The 16,490-nt window shown below is 46.3% G+C and overlaps 1 protein-coding gene across 1 annotated transcript in view; it reads right to left on the reverse strand.

Moving 5' to 3' along the window:
* patj (PATJ crumbs cell polarity complex component) overlaps positions 1-16,490 on the reverse strand; it is a 112,238-nt gene that overhangs the window by 4,980 nt on the left and 90,768 nt on the right. Inside the window, 10 exon segments of the mRNA XM_072388829.1 lie at positions 883-987; positions 2,897-3,019; positions 3,669-3,706; positions 3,871-4,021; positions 5,102-5,188; positions 6,376-6,523; positions 6,659-6,852; positions 14,663-14,746; positions 14,860-15,219; positions 16,114-16,176. Of these exon segments, the coding sequence (XP_072244930.1) occupies positions 883-987; positions 2,897-3,019; positions 3,669-3,706; positions 3,871-4,021; positions 5,102-5,188; positions 6,376-6,523; positions 6,659-6,852; positions 14,663-14,746; positions 14,860-15,219; positions 16,114-16,176 (1,353 nt within the window).

Raw genomic sequence — 16,490 nt, forward strand, 5'->3', positions numbered from 1 at the left:
TACGTTACGAGACATAAACTGTCCCGTCCCAACTTTCATGGAATGTGTTGCAGGTTTTAAATGTAAAAAAAGATGTTTGTTAACAGATGAAATAATATGAAAGAGTTCAGACTGTAATTAAATAAAAGTAAATACAAAATATTTTAGTTGCATTTCCTATTACATTTAAACCTTTTTTCGATCTGGAGTTGAAGATTAAATAAAAAAGTGTCTGAATGCGGTGTACAGATGCATTATGGGTACTTTTCAGTAAACTAAAGCAGAAACAATGAAAACAGACATGAAGCTGAACTGAAACGTTTCGTGCTGCAGGACGATAAGAGCTTCATTAGCATAAAGCTCTGCTGCTATCACACTCCCAGCATGCACCAGTCAGCCCACACTGATAACACACACACACACACACACACACACACACACACACTCACACACACACAGACACACACACACACACACACACACAGCGCTGAGCTAATCAATATGAGCTGCAGAGCTCAATAAAATCAGACTGATTTATGAATCCTGACTGGAATAAACTGACTCAGAATCAGAGCTCGGTCCGGTTGCTTCTGGACTCACCGTAGAGCCAGAAACACAAAGCTGCTCGTTTCATATCCGGTTACTGTGGAAGTTCAAGTTAAACAGAACATGATAATAATAAGGTGTAATAAATCCGTCCTGCTCAGTCATCAACCTCACTGTGGTTCTGCTCAGTTCTTTAACAGAAATTGGTCTGAAGGTGCTAATAAACCCAGCTGATTGGACAGGAGTGCAGTTCAGATTTTCAGCTCCACCTCACCACAGATACGAAGTCTGAATCCAGGTTTCTTCTCTTCTGACAGAACATAAAAACCCAACAAACATCAGGGGTGAGTGTGTTACCTCCAGACTGATGTTTCCGTAGCTGTTCTTCAGCATGCTGACGGCCTCGCTGTGGGACAGGCCGTCCACGGACTGACCGTTAATGCTGACAATCCTGTCGCCCACCTGCAAGCACACAGAGTCACATAAACCCAAGACAAGTTACTGCAGAAGACAACGAAGACACTTTTACTGACCCAACAGCTGCCGACCCAACATCTGCCGAACGAACATCTGCCGACCCAACAGCTGCCGACCCAACAGCTGCCGACCCAACATCTGCCGAACCAACAGCTGCCGACCCAACATCTGCCGAACCAACAGCTGCCGACCCTACAGCTGCCGACCCAACAGCTGCCGACCCAACAGCTGCCGACCCAACAGCTGCCGACCCAACAGCTGCCGAACGAACAGCTGCCGACCCAACAGCTGCCGACCCTACAGCTGCCGACCCAACAGCTGCCGACCCAACAGCTGCCGACCCAACAGCTGCCGACCCAACAGCTGCCGACCCAACAGCTGCCGACCCAACAGCTGCCGAACGAACAGCTGCCGACCCAACAGCTGCCGACCCAACAGCTGCCGACCCAACAGCTGCCGACCCTACAGCTGCCGACCCTACAGCTGCCGACCCTACAGCTGCCGACCCAACAGCTGCCGACCCTACAGCTGCCGACCCAACAGCTGCCGACCCAACAGCTGCCGGTCCAACAGCTGCCGACCCTACAGCTGCCGACCCTACAGCTGCCGACCCAACAGCTGCCGACCCAACAGCTGCCGACCCTACAGCTGCCGACCCTACAGCTGCCGACCCAACAGCTGCCGACCCAACAGCTGCCGACCCTACAGCTGCCGACCCAACAGCTGCCGACCCTACAGCTGCCGACCCAACAGCTGCCGACCCAACAGCTGCCGACCCAACAGCTGCCGACCCAACAGCTGCCGACCCTACAGCTGCCGACCCAACAGCTGCCGACCCAACAGCTGCCGACCCAACAGCTGCCGACCCAACAGCTGCCGACCCAACAGCTGCCGACCCAACAGCTGCCGACCCTACAGCTGCCGGTCCAACAGCTGCCGACCCAACAGCTGCCGACCCAACTGCTGCCGACCCTACAGCTGCCGACCCAACAGCTGCCGACCCAACTGCTGCCGACCCAACATCTGCCGAACGAACAGCTGCCGACCCTACAGCTGCCGACCCAACATCTGCCGACCCTACAGCTGCCGACCCAACAGCTGCCGAACAAACAGCTGCCGACCCAACAGCTGGCGACCCAACAGCTGCCGACCCAACAGCTGCCGACCCAACAGCTGCCGAACAAACAGCTGCCGACCCAACAGCTGCCGACCCAACAGCTGCCGACCCAACAGCTGCCGGTCCAACAGCTGCCGACCCAACAGCTGCCGACCCAACAGCTGCCGACCCAACTGCTGCCGACCCAACAGCTGCCGACCCAACATCTGCCGACCCAACAGCTGCCGACCCAACATCTGCCGACCCAACTGCTGCCGAACAAACAGCTGCCGACCCAACAGCTGCCGACCCAACAGCTGCCGACCCAACAGCTGCCGACCCAACAGCTGCCGACCCAACAGCTGCCGGTCCAACAGCTGCCGACCCAACTGCTGCCGAACGAACAGCTGCCGACCCAACAGCTGCCGACCCAACAGCTGCCGACCCAACAGCTGCCGAACGAACAGCTGCCGACCCAACAGCTGCCGACCCAACAGCTGCCGACCCAACTGCTGCCGACCCAACTGCTGCCGACCCAACAGCTGCCGACGCAACATCTGCCGACCCTACAGCTGCCGACCCTACAGCTGCCGACCCCACAGCTGCCGGTCCTACAGCTGTTGCCGACCTGCACGACCTCAGAAATTTGATTCAAAGATGATTCAACATAATAAATAACTACATATAAATGTATGTTGGCTGGATTTAGTCCCATCCAAACTTTTTGAATGAAAATAGAAAATAAAATGGGGCCATAAATAGATCCCTGAGGGACACCTGCAGTTGCCAGACAGTCACCTTGAGTCGGTGCGTCTTGGCAGCAACTCCACTGGCCTGAATCATGGCGACGAAGATGGGGATGTCACCCAGGGGGCTGCCCTTTCCCCCGGCTATACTCACCCCGAGGGAGTCGCTGACACCCTGAGGGACGGAGACCAAGAACAACATAATCAACCCACACTTTTCAGATGATGAGCAGTTTCCTGCCCCGTGGTCCCTGACTTATTGTTTCCTGGTTTACAGCATCTGTGCCATCTTTAATTCCAGTTCTACGAGCTGGGATAATATTCCATTCTTGTTTAGTTCTTTGTTAGTTTTTATCTTTCAGCAAAGTGCAGAACAGAGAATGTTCTGGATCTCTATGGAACCATTTTTCAAGTTTTAATGTGTTCTGTGTCTGTTCTTGTGATCCCAAACTGAATCCATGACGTGTTGCTCTGCACTGCTTCACGAATAGTTTGGGATGTGATTTAGGGAAACTGCTGGAAAGGAGGACGACATTCAGAGCTCCTGTAAAACTGCTCTTTGGAATGATTTAGGAAGCTGTTTTGGGCTTTTAGGACTTGTTTTCATACTATTTAAAATGTTAGTCAGGTTTAGGATATACTTTTTAACATGGTTTTGCATCACTTTTTGAAAGAGTTGTACTTTGTTTAGGTTCATTTTGGACTGGTTTCCTCGTGTAACCCTGGACTGAGCTGTGATAGAGGCTGTTTAACATTAAGATGAGAGCTTTTTGTTGTGGATGTTGTGCTGTAGAAAGAACTGGAGAACTGTGAGAGGACTTTACCCTGCTGATCTCCACGGTCCTGATGCCTGCGTCCACACCTGTACACACACAGACACACACACACACACACACACACACACACACACACACACAGACACACACACACACACACACAGACACACACACACACACAACATCGATCAAACTCGGGCCTGCAGTGATCAATACCTCCAGTGCTACTCTGCTGCCTCCATATTTCTACCTGAGCTGCTGGCAGGAGAAGAAGTGATGTCACTCCTGGACTCGGTGCTGTTGTTGAGGGGCAGGGTGGAGGTGGGCGGGTCAGACAATGCTGGGGTCTGGGCGAGGGGCGGAGCCACAACACCTGAGCTGGTCCTGCTGACGTGACTCATCTGAGAGAAACAGAGTTTTAGCCCCAACATGATCGGGTGAAACCTTTCTCTTCATAAAGTGAATCAGAAGTCAGAAAGAGACAAAAATGTGACAAAACCTGCAGAAAAGTACTGCAACTATTCACATGGCAATGGAAACTGAGCCCAAAAAAAAAAGTCGTCCCACTGGCTGAAGAGGAGACGTCTGGGATGCAGAGCAGCAACAAAATGGAGGGAAAGGAGAAGGAAGTTTAAACCATTTCCTCCTTTAATCATCAGGGGAAATGTGAGATCTCTGGTGGATAAAATGGACGAGCTCAGAGCCCTGATGAGGACAGAGCAGGAACAACTCTAACAGCTCTCTGCTCAGCTTTAAGACTATCCGGGCAGACAGAGACTGCAGACAGAGCGCTAACAGTAAAGGAGGAGGATCACAGAGCTGGTTAACAACAGATGGTGGAATCCTGGACCTGGCTGCAGGAACAACTCTAACAGCTCTCTGCTCAGCTTTAAGACTATCCGGGCAGACAGAGACTGCAGACAGAGCGCTAACAGTAAAGGAGGAGGATCACAGAGCTGGTTAACAACAGATGGTGGAATCCTGGACCTGGCTGCAGGAACAACTCTAACAGCTCTCTGCTCAGCTTTAAGACTATCCGGGCAGACAGAGACTGCAGACAGAGCGCTAACAGGAAAGGAGGAGGATCACAGAGCTGGTTAACAACAGATGGTGGAATCCTGGACCTGGCAGCAGGAACAACTCTAACAGCTCTCTGCTCAGCTTTAAGACTTTAACACTACTTTTCTTCGACATGTAGTCACTGTCGGGATCGAACTATTGACCTTCTGGTTGGAAGACAACCGCCGTTCTAGACGAGCCATGCGCTCCAGAAGCCTTCACAGTGATCCTTATTAGGACATTAGACTGACTTTCCACATTGTACATAAACAGCTTAATTCAAACCCAGCCTTTAACAATTCTGGACCCCTGAAGCCATGATCTTGCTAATAAGAACTGGACCTTGGTCCCGTAAGGTCAACCTGCACCAGCAGCACAGTGATTATAGCAGCAAAGGTCCTAATGAGTAAATAAGAACACACCTGGCTTCCCTGTGAGTTGTGTCTGGATGAAATCCAGGACGCGGCTTTCAGTCGGCCGAGCTCCAACAGGACGGGACCCCGAGCACACTGCAGGGCACAGATACACAAACAGAAATCATCTCTGCACCCGCTGAACAGCAGCAGATCAAACTGCACCAGGACCAGTGAAAGCAGCAAAGCCTTCATGAGCTTCTACAGCATCAAACATCAGAAGTCCTAATAACCAGCAGCGTAGAACAGAAGTCTCACTGATTACATTTAATGTCTTCAGGTTTACGTGGTGATTAACTTTACAACATCTGAGTACCAGCTCGGCTGTAGTAGTACTTTTCCCTCAGTACCAGCTCAGTCCTGGTAGTACTTTTCCCTCAGTACCAGCTCAGTCCTGGTAGTACTTTTCCCTCAGTACCAGCTCAGCTGTAGTAGTACTTTTCCCTCAGTCCCAGCTCAGTCCTGGTAGTACTTTTCCCTCAGTACCAGCTCAGCTGTAGTAGTACTTTTCCCTCAGTACCAGCTCAGCTGTAGTAGTACTTTTCCCTCAGTACCAGCTCAGCTGTAGTAGTACTTTTCCCTCAGTACCAGCTCAGACCTGGTAGTACTTTTCCCTCAGTACCAGCTCAGCTGTAGTAGTACTTTTCCCTCAGTACCAGCTCAGCTGTAGTAGTACTTTTCCCTCAGTACCAGCTCAGACCTGGTAGTACTTTTCCCTCAGTACCAGCTCGGCTGTAGTAGTACTTTTCCCTCAGTACCAGCTCAGCTGTAGTAGTACTTTTCCCTCAGTACCAGCTCAGCTGTAGTAGTACTTTTCCCTCAGTACCAGCTCAGTCCTGGTAGTACTTTTCCCTCAGTACCAGCTCAGCTGTAGTAGTACTTTTCCCTCAGTACCAGCTCAGCTGTAGTAGTACTTTTCCCTCAGTACCAGCTCAGCTGTAGTAGTACTTTTCCCTCAGTACCAGCTCAGCTGTAGTAGTACTTTTCCCTCAGTACCAGCTCAGCTGTAGTAGTACTTTTCCCTCAGTACCAGCTCGGCTGTAGTAGTACTTTTCCCTCAGTACCAGCTCAGCTGTAGTAGTACTTTTCCCTCAGTACCAGCTCAGTCCTGGTAGTACTTTTCCCTCAGTACCAGCTCAGTCCTGGTAGTACTTTTCCCTCAGTACCAGCTCAGCTGTAGTAGTACTTTTCCCTCAGTACCAGCTCGGCTGTAGTAGTACTTTTCCCTCAGTCCCAGCTCGGTACCTGCCCTGCCACGTCGGTAACTTCTCGGGGCGGCGTACCTTCAGGATGGCGGCCACAGCTTCCTGGGAGGCGTGTCTCGTGTCGTCTCTGTCGACAGACAGGATCTGGTCTCCCTGCATCAGCCTGCCGTCCAGCTCAGCAGCGCCCCCTCTGACCACCTCAGAGATGAACACGCCGCTGCCGCTCCTGAACACAGACACACAAATGACCCCAGAGCTCCAAGTGGATCAAACCAGAACAGTTTCATCCTCCAAACAGAAGATCTCGTGACCTTCGTGGAGTTTCTATTGGAGCGGTTCTGGTTGTGTTTTTAAGACAGACCTCTTCCCGACAATACTGAGTCCCAGCCCTCTGCCGCTCTTCTTCTGTAGTTCCACCTTAAAGACATCCAGGTTCTCTTCATCCCTGTACTGGGCCTCATCCCTCAGAACTGTGAGACGAACCTTTGCCGGGGTCTGCCGCAGGGAAGCAATCGCCTCCTCGTGGGACGCCCCCCGAAGGTTCACACCGTTTACCTGAGAACACCCATACACAAACCAGGAGATGCATGAGCTCAGTTGGTCCAGGAAGGGGAGACTCCCAGTCCTCAGTTCATCCCTGCAGGTGTCAGTGAAGGCAGCACAAGTTCCAGCTGTATCCGCTGTACTAACAGCTGTATCAGCAGTATTAACAGCTGTATCAGCAGTACTAACAGCTGTACTAACAGCTGTATCAGCAGTACTAACAGCTGTATCAGCAGTATTAACAGCTGTATCAGCAGTACTAACAGCTGTATTAACAGTGTATCAGCTGTATTAACAGCTGTATTAACAGCTGTATCAGCTGTACTAACAGCTGTATTAACAGCTGTATTAACAGCTGTACTAACAGCTGTATTAACAGCTGTATCAGCAGTACTAACAGCTGTATCAGCTGTACTAACAGCTGTATCAGCAGTACTAACAGCTGTATCAGCAGTATTAACAGCTGTATCAGCAGTACTAACAGCTGTATTAACAGCTGTACTAACAGCTGTATCAGCAGTACTAACAGCTGTATTAACAGCTGTATTAACAGCTGTATCAGCAGTACTAACAGCTGTATCAGCAGTATTAACAGCTGTATCAGCAGTATTAACAGCTGTATCAGCTGTATTAACAGCTGTATCAGCAGTATTAACAGCTGTACTAACAGCTGTATTAACAGCTGTATCAGCAGTATTAACAGCTGCATCAGCAGTACTAACAGCTGCATCAGCAGTACTAACAGCTGTATCAGCAGTACTAACAGCTGTATCAGCAGTATTAACAGCTGTATCAGCTGTATTAACAGCTGTATCAGCAGTACTAACAGCTGTATCAGCAGTACTAACAGCTGTATCAGCAGTATTAACAGCTGTATCAGCTGTATTAACAGCTGTATCAGCAGTACTAACAGCTGTATCAGCAGTACTAACAGCTGTATTAACAGCTGTATTAACAGCTGTATCAGCAGTACTAACAGCTGTATCAGCAGTATTAACAGCTGTATCAGCAGCTGTATCAGCTGTATTAACAGCTGTATCAGCAGTATTAACAGCTGTATCAGCAGTATTAACAGCTGTATCAGCAGTACTAACAGCTGTATCAGCTGTATCAGCAGTACTAACAGCTGTATTAACAGCTGTATTAACAGCTGTATTAACAGCTGTATTAACAGCTGTATCAGCAGTACTAACAGCTGTATTAACAGCTGTATTAACAGCTGTATTAACAGCTGTATTAACAGCTGTATTAACAGCTGTATTAACAGCTGTATCAGCAGTACTAACAGCTGTATTAACAGCTGTATCAGCTGTACTAACAGCTGTATCAGCTGTACTAACAGCTGTATTAACAGCTGTATCAGCAGTACTAACAGCTGTATTAACAGCTGTACTAACAGCTGTATTAACAGCTGTATTAACAGCTGTATCAGCAGTACTAACAGCTGTATCAGCAGTATTAACAGCTGTATCAGCAGCTGTATCAGCTGTATTAACAGCTGTATCAGCAGTATTAACAGCTGTATCAGCAGTATTAACAGCTGTATCAGCAGTATTAACAGCTGTATCAGCTGTATTAACAGCTGTATCAGCTGTATTAACAGCTGTATCAGCTGTATTAACAGCTGTATCAGCTGTATTAACAGCTGTATCAGCAGTATTAACAGCTGTATCAGCAGTATTAACAGCTGTATCAGCTGTATTAACAGCTGTATCAGCAGTACTAACAGCTGTATCAGCAGTATTAACAGCTGTATCAGCTGTATTAACAGCTGTATCAGCAGTATTAACAGCTGATACAGCTGTATTAACAGCTGTATCAGCTGTACTAACAGCTGTATTAACAGCTGTATCAGCAGTACTAACAGCTGTATCAGCTGTACTAACAGCTGTATTAACAGCTGTATCAGCAGTACTAACAGCTGTATCAGCAGTATTAACAGCTGTTAATACTGCTGATACAGCTGTATTAACAGCTGTATTAACAGCTGTATCAGCAGTACTAACAGCTGTATTAACAGCTGTACTAACAGCTGTATTAACAGCTGTATTAACAGCTGTATTAACAGCTGTATTAACAGCTGTATCAGCAGTACTAACAGCTGTATCAGCAGTATTAACAGCTGTATCAGCAGCTGTATCAGCTGTATTAACAGCTGTATTAACAGCTGTATCAGCAGTATTAACAGCTGTATCAGCTGTATCAGCAGTACTAACAGCTGTATTAACAGCTGTATCAGCAGTACTAACAGCTGTATTAACAGCTGTATTAACAGCTGTATTAACAGCTGTATCAGCAGTACTAACAGCTGTATTAACAGCTGTATCAGCTGTACTAACAGCTGTATCAGCTGTACTAACAGCTGTATTAACAGCTGTATCAGCTGTTAATACAGCTGTTAATACAGCTGTTAGTACAGCTGATACAGCTGTATTAACAGCTGTATCAGCTGTACTAACAGCTGTATTAACAGCTGTATCAGCAGTACTAACAGCTGTATCAGCTGTACTAACAGCTGTATTAACAGCTGTATCAGCAGTACTAACAGCTGTATCAGCAGTATTAACAGCTGTTAATACAGCTGTTAATACAGCTGTATTAACAGCTGTATTAACAGCTGTATCAGCAGTACTAACAGCTGTATTAACAGCTGTACTAACAGCTGTATTAACAGCTGTTAATACTGCTGATACAGCTGTTAGTACTGCTGATACAGCTGTTAATACAGCTGTTAGTACTGCTGATACAGCTGTTAATACAGCTGTTAATACAGCTGTATTAACAGCTGTATTAACAGCTGTATCAGCAGTACTAACAGCTGTATCAGCAGTATTAACAGCTGTATCAGCAGCTGTATCAGCTGTATTAACAGCTGTATCAGCAGTATTAACAGCTGTATCAGCAGTATTAACAGCTGTATCAGCAGTATTAACAGCTGTATCAGCTGTATTAACAGCTGTATCAGCAGTATTAACAGCTGTACTAACAGCTGTATTAACAGCTGTATCAGCAGTATTAACAGCTGCATCAGCAGTACTAACAGCTGCATCAGCAGTACTAACAGCTGTATCAGCAGTATTAACAGCTGTATCAGCAGTATTAACAGCTGTACTAACAGCTGTATTAACAGCTGTACTAACAGCTGTACTAACAGCTGTATCAGCAGTACTAACAGCTGTATCAGCAGTATTAACAGCTGTACTAACAGCTGTATTAACAGCTGCATCAGCAGTACTAACAGCTGCATCAGCAGTACTAACAGCTGTATCAGCAGTACTAACAGCTGTATCAGCAGTATTAACAGCTGTATTAACAGCTGTATTAACAGCTGTACTAACAGCTGTACTAACAGCTGTATCAGCTGTACTAACAGCTGTATCAGCAGTACTAACAGCTGTATCAGCAGTATTAACAGCTGTTAATACAGCTGTTAATACAGCTGTATTAACAGCTGTATTAACAGCTGTATCAGCAGTATTAACAGCTGTATCAGCAGTATTAACAGCTGTATCAGCTGTATTAACAGCTGTATCAGCAGTATTAACAGCTGTACTAACAGCTGTATTAACAGCTGTATCAGCAGTATTAACAGCTGCATCAGCAGTACTAACAGCTGCATCAGCAGTACTAACAGCTGTATCAGCTGTACTAACAGCTGTATCAGCAGTACTAACAGCTGTATCAGCAGTATTAACAGCTGTATTAACAGCTGTATCAGCAGTACTAACAGCTGTATTAACAGCTGTACTAACAGCTGTATCAGCAGTACTAACAGCTGTATTAACAGCTGTATTAACAGCTGTATCAGCAGTACTAACAGCTGTATCAGCAGTATTAACAGCTGTATCAGCAGCTGTATCAGCTGTATTAACAGCTGTATCAGCAGTATTAACAGCTGTATCAGCAGTATTAACAGCTGTATCAGCTGTATTAACAGCTGTATCAGCAGTATTAACAGCTGTACTAACAGCTGTATTAACAGCTGTATCAGCAGTATTAACAGCTGCATCAGCAGTACTAACAGCTGCATCAGCAGTATTAACAGCTGTACTAACAGCTGTATTAACAGCTGTATCAGCAGTATTAACAGCTGCATCAGCAGTACTAACAGCTGCATCAGCAGTACTAACAGCTGCATCAGCAGTATTAACAGCTGTATCAGCAGTATTAACAGCTGTACTAACAGCTGTATTAACAGCTGTATCAGCAGTATTAACAGCTGCATCAGCAGTACTAACAGCTGCATCAGCAGTACTAACAGCTGCATCAGCAGTACTAACAGCTGTATCAGCAGTATTAACAGCTGTATCAGCTGTATTAACAGCTGTATCAGCAGTATTAACAGCTGCATCAGCAGTACTAACAGCTGCATCAGCAGTACTAACAGCTGCATCAGCAGTACTAACAGCTGTATCAGCAGTATTAACAGCTGCATCAGCAGTACTAACAGCTGCATCAGCAGTACTAACAGCTGTATCAGCAGTACTAACAGCTGTATCAGCTGTATTAACAGCTGTATCAGCAGTACTAACAGCTGTATCAGCAGTACTAACAGCTGTATCAGCAGTATTAACAGCTGTATCAGCTGTATTAACAGCTGTATCAGCAGTACTAACAGCTGTATCAGCAGTACTAACAGCTGTATTAACAGCTGTATTAACAGCTGTATCAGCAGTACTAACAGCTGTATCAGCAGTACTAACAGCTGTATCAGCAGCTGTATCAGCTGTATTAACAGCTGTATCAGCAGTATTAACAGCTGTATCAGCAGTATTAACAGCTGTATCAGCAGTACTAACAGCTGTATCAGCTGTATCAGCAGTACTAACAGCTGTATTAACAGCTGTATCAGCAGTACTAACAGCTGTATTAACAGCTGTATTAACAGCTGTATTAACAGCTGTATTAACAGCTGTATCAGCAGTACTAACAGCTGTATTAACAGCTGTATCAGCTGTACTAACAGCTGTATCAGCTGTACTAACAGCTGTATTAACAGCTGTATCAGCAGTACTAACAGCTGTATCAGCTGTACTAACAGCTGTATCAGCTGTACTAACAGCTGTATTAACAGCTGTATCAGCAGTACTAACAGCTGTATCAGCAGTATTAACAGCTGTTAATACAGCTGTTAATACAGCTGTATTAACAGCTGTATTAACAGCTGTATCAGCAGTACTAACAGCTGTATTAACAGCTGTACTAACAGCTGTATCAGCAGTACTAACAGCTGTATTAACAGCTGTATTAACAGCTGTATCAGCAGTACTAACAGCTGTATCAGCAGTATTAACAGCTGTATCAGCAGTATTAACAGCTGTACTAACAGCTGTATTAACAGCTGTATCAGCAGTATTAACAGCTGCATCAGCAGTACTAACAGCTGCATCAGCAGTACTAACAGCTGCATCAGCAGTACTAACAGCTGTATCAGCAGTATTAACAGCTGCATCAGCAGTACTAACAGCTGCATCAGCAGTACTAACAGCTGTATCAGCAGTACTAACAGCTGTATCAGCTGTATTAACAGCTGTATCAGCAGTACTAACAGCTGTATCAGCAGTACTAACAGCTGTATCAGCAGTATTAACAGCTGTATCAGCTGTATTAACAGCTGTATCAGCAGTACTAACAGCTGTATCAGCAGTACTAACAGCTGTATTAACAGCTGTATTAACAGCTGTATCAGCAGTACTAACAGCTGTATCAGCAGTACTAACAGCTGTATCAGCAGCTGTATCAGCTGTATTAACAGCTGTATCAGCAGTATTAACAGCTGTATCAGCAGTATTAACAGCTGTATCAGCAGTACTAACAGCTGTATCAGCTGTATCAGCAGTACTAACAGCTGTATTAACAGCTGTATCAGCAGTACTAACAGCTGTATTAACAGCTGTATTAACAGCTGTATTAACAGCTGTATTAACAGCTGTATCAGCAGTACTAACAGCTGTATTAACAGCTGTATCAGCTGTACTAACAGCTGTATCAGCTGTACTAACAGCTGTATTAACAGCTGTATCAGCAGTACTAACAGCTGTATCAGCTGTACTAACAGCTGTATCAGCTGTACTAACAGCTGTATTAACAGCTGTATCAGCAGTACTAACAGCTGTATCAGCAGTATTAACAGCTGTTAATACAGCTGTTAATACAGCTGTATTAACAGCTGTATTAACAGCTGTATCAGCAGTACTAACAGCTGTATTAACAGCTGTACTAACAGCTGTATCAGCAGTACTAACAGCTGTATTAACAGCTGTATTAACAGCTGTATCAGCAGTACTAACAGCTGTATCAGCAGTATTAACAGCTGTATCAGCAGCTGTATCAGCTGTATTAACAGCTGTATCAGCAGTATTAACAGCTGTATCAGCAGTATTAACAGCTGTATCAGCTGTATTAACAGCTGTATCAGCAGTATTAACAGCTGTACTAACAGCTGTATTAACAGCTGTATCAGCAGTATTAACAGCTGCATCAGCAGTACTAACAGCTGCATCAGCAGTACTAACAGCTGCATCAGCAGTATTAACAGCTGTACTAACAGCTGTATTAACAGCTGTATCAGCAGTATTAACAGCTGCATCAGCAGTACTAACAGCTGCATCAGCAGTACTAACAGCTGTATCAGCAGTACTAACAGCTGTATCAGCAGTACTAACAGCTGTATCAGCAGTATTAACAGCTGCATCAGCAGTACTAACAGCTGCATCAGCAGTACTAACAGCTGTATCAGCAGTACTAACAGCTGTATCAGCAGTACTAACAGCTGTATCAGCAGTATTAACAGCTGTATCAGCAGTATTAACAGCTGTACTAACAGCTGTATTAACAGCTGCATCAGCAGTATTAACAGCTGCATCAGCAGTACTAACAGCTGCATCAGCAGTACTAACAGCTGTATCAGCAGTACTAACAGCTGTATCAGCAGTATTAACAGCTGTATCAGCTGTATTAACAGCTGTATCAGCAGTACTAACAGCTGTATCAGCTGTACTAACAGCTGTATCAGCTGTACTAACAGCTGTATCAGCAGTACTAACAGCTGTATCAGCAGTATTAACAGCTGTATCAGCTGTACTAACAGCTGTATCAGCTGTACTAACAGCTGTATCAGCAGTATTAACAGCTGTATCAGCAGTACTAACAGCTGTATCAGCAGTACTAACAGCTGTATCAGCTGTATTAACAGCTGTATCAGCTGTATTAACAGCTGTATTAACAGCTGTATCAGCAGTACTAACAGCTGTATCAGCAGTACTAACAGCTGTATCAGCTGTATTAACAGCTGTATCAGCTGTATTAACAGCTGTACTAACAGCTGTATCAGCTGTACTAACAGCTGTATCAGCAGTATTAACAGCTGTATCAGCAGTACTAACAGCTGTATCAGCAGTACTAACAGCTGTATCAGCTGTACTAACAGCTGTATCAGCAGTACTAACAGCTGTATCAGCTGTACTAACAGCTGTATCAGCAGTATTAACAGCTGTATCAGCAGTACTAACAGCTGTATCAGCAGTATTAACAGCTGTATCAGCTGTACTAACAGCTGTATCAGCTGTACTAACAGCTGTATCAGCAGTATTAACAGCTGTATCAGCAGTACTAACAGCTGTATCAGCAGTACTAACAGCTGTATCAGCTGTATTAACAGCTGTATCAGCTGTACTAACAGCTGTATCAGCAGTACTAACAGCTGTATCAGCTGTACTAACAGCTGTATCAGCTGTATTAACAGCTGTATCAGCAGTATTAACAGCTGTATCAGCAGTACTAACAGCTGTATCAGCTGTATTAACAGCTGTACCAACAGTACCTCCAGAATCTGGTCTCCAGCCCACAGCCTCCCATCTCTGGCTGCAGCTCCTTCTTCATAAACCTCATGGATCACGATGGCGTCCTGGAGGAGAGAAGAAACAATCAGCGGTTTGTTCTGAGTCAGCGCTAACAGTCCAGTGAGCGTGGATGAAGGTCCAGATGTGACAGATAACTGGATTTAAACAGATGTGTTACCAGCTGTGTGTCTCTTCCTCCCACTATACTGAGTCCCAGTCCGGACCGGCCTTTGCAGATCTCCAGTAACGTCTCCTGACCCGGAACCACGGCGCAGCAGGACGGGTCTGAGGAGGTGAGGCTACTGAAGGCAGTCTGCTGGAGGGCGCCGTGCGTCTGCTGGAGGACGCCGTGCGTCTGCTGGAGGACGCCGTGCGTCTGCTGGAGGACGCCGTGCGTCTGCTGGAGGGCGCCGTGCGTCTGCTGGAGGGCGCCGTGCGTCTGAGCGTCTTTACCTCGGTCAGCAGCGGCGAGGTCGAGGCTGATCGGAGGAGGAGAAGCTGCCGCCTGCTTACTGCAGCTGCTGTTTGGGCTGCAGGACTGAACACATCAGATCAAACGCATCGATCGGCTGAAGCAGCCGACAGATCAAACGCATCGATCGGCTGAAGCAGCAGACAGATCAAACGCATCGATCGGCTGAAGCAGCAGACAGATCAAACGCATCGATCGGCTGAAGCAGCAGACAGATCAAACGCATCGATCGGCTGAAGCAGCAGACAGATCAAACGCATCGATCGGCTGAAGCAGCAGACAGATCAAACGCATCGATCGGCTGAAGCAGCAGACAGATCAAACGCATCGATCGGCTGAAGCAGCCGACAGATCAAACGCATCGATCGGCTGAAGCAGCAGACAGATCAAACGCATCGATCGGCTGAAGCAGCAGACAGATCAAACGCATCGATCGGCTGAAGCAGCAGACAGATCAAACGCATCGATCGGCTGAAGCTGAGTTTCAGCCACAGAACCAAACTGAGGCCCAAACGCCACGTCCCTCGGCTGCGAGTTCGAGCCCAACGAGGAGCAGCGAGGTTCTGTGGGCCGCAGCAGACGGTTTCAGCAGCTGATGAAAGAACTGGAGCGGTTCAGAGGTCCAGTTTCATCAGCTGCTGGAACCTCAGCTTCAGACCTGGTGAGGACTCCACAGATCAAGTTTTTATGGCCAATAGCATCGAAGATAGAAACACGAAGCTGTCGGACGCGTTTATTTTCCAGTTGACTTTGGCAGCTGAATTACTTTGAAATTAAAAAAACAAACAACATTATCAATAAAATGTGGAGCATCCTAATAAATTGCGACCTTAATTTGTGAATATTTATGGATCAACAGAAGAAGAAACTTTACTGAAGTATTTGCGACTTTTACTGCTTTAAATTGAAATAAATCAACACTCTTTTAGCCACAGTCGCCTCAACTGATTGTGTTTTTACCTGAAGCTCCAGTGGGGCCCTTGGATCCTGCAGTTCATTTTCTGGACTCATTTCTTTCAGCCTCTGCAGGAAGGAACAGAGCAGAGTGGGTCAAGGACAGGCGTCACGCCCTGATTCAGTCCCAGAAGCAGGTTTCTGGGACTTTCACACCTAAACACTAAGAGGAGGAAGTCACTTCATCATCAGCGGCTGAGAGAAGAAGGACGGCCCACTTTTAAACAGCTGACCTCCACCTGTGGACCGGCGTTATCGGTTCTGACGCCTGAGGCCCCTGAACTGTCCACAAAGAACTGTTCAAACTTTTTTCAGTGAGAAAATGTTGATGGAAGAGCTCCTGGATCAGTTCTGAACATTATTCACATGACCGATCAGCTGTT

This window comes from Leuresthes tenuis, unplaced genomic scaffold (genome assembly GCF_036924035.1).
Source record: "Leuresthes tenuis unplaced genomic scaffold, fLeuTen1.0.hap1 SCAF_7, whole genome shotgun sequence".
Lineage (NCBI taxonomy): Eukaryota > Metazoa > Chordata > Actinopteri > Atheriniformes > Atherinopsidae > Leuresthes > Leuresthes tenuis.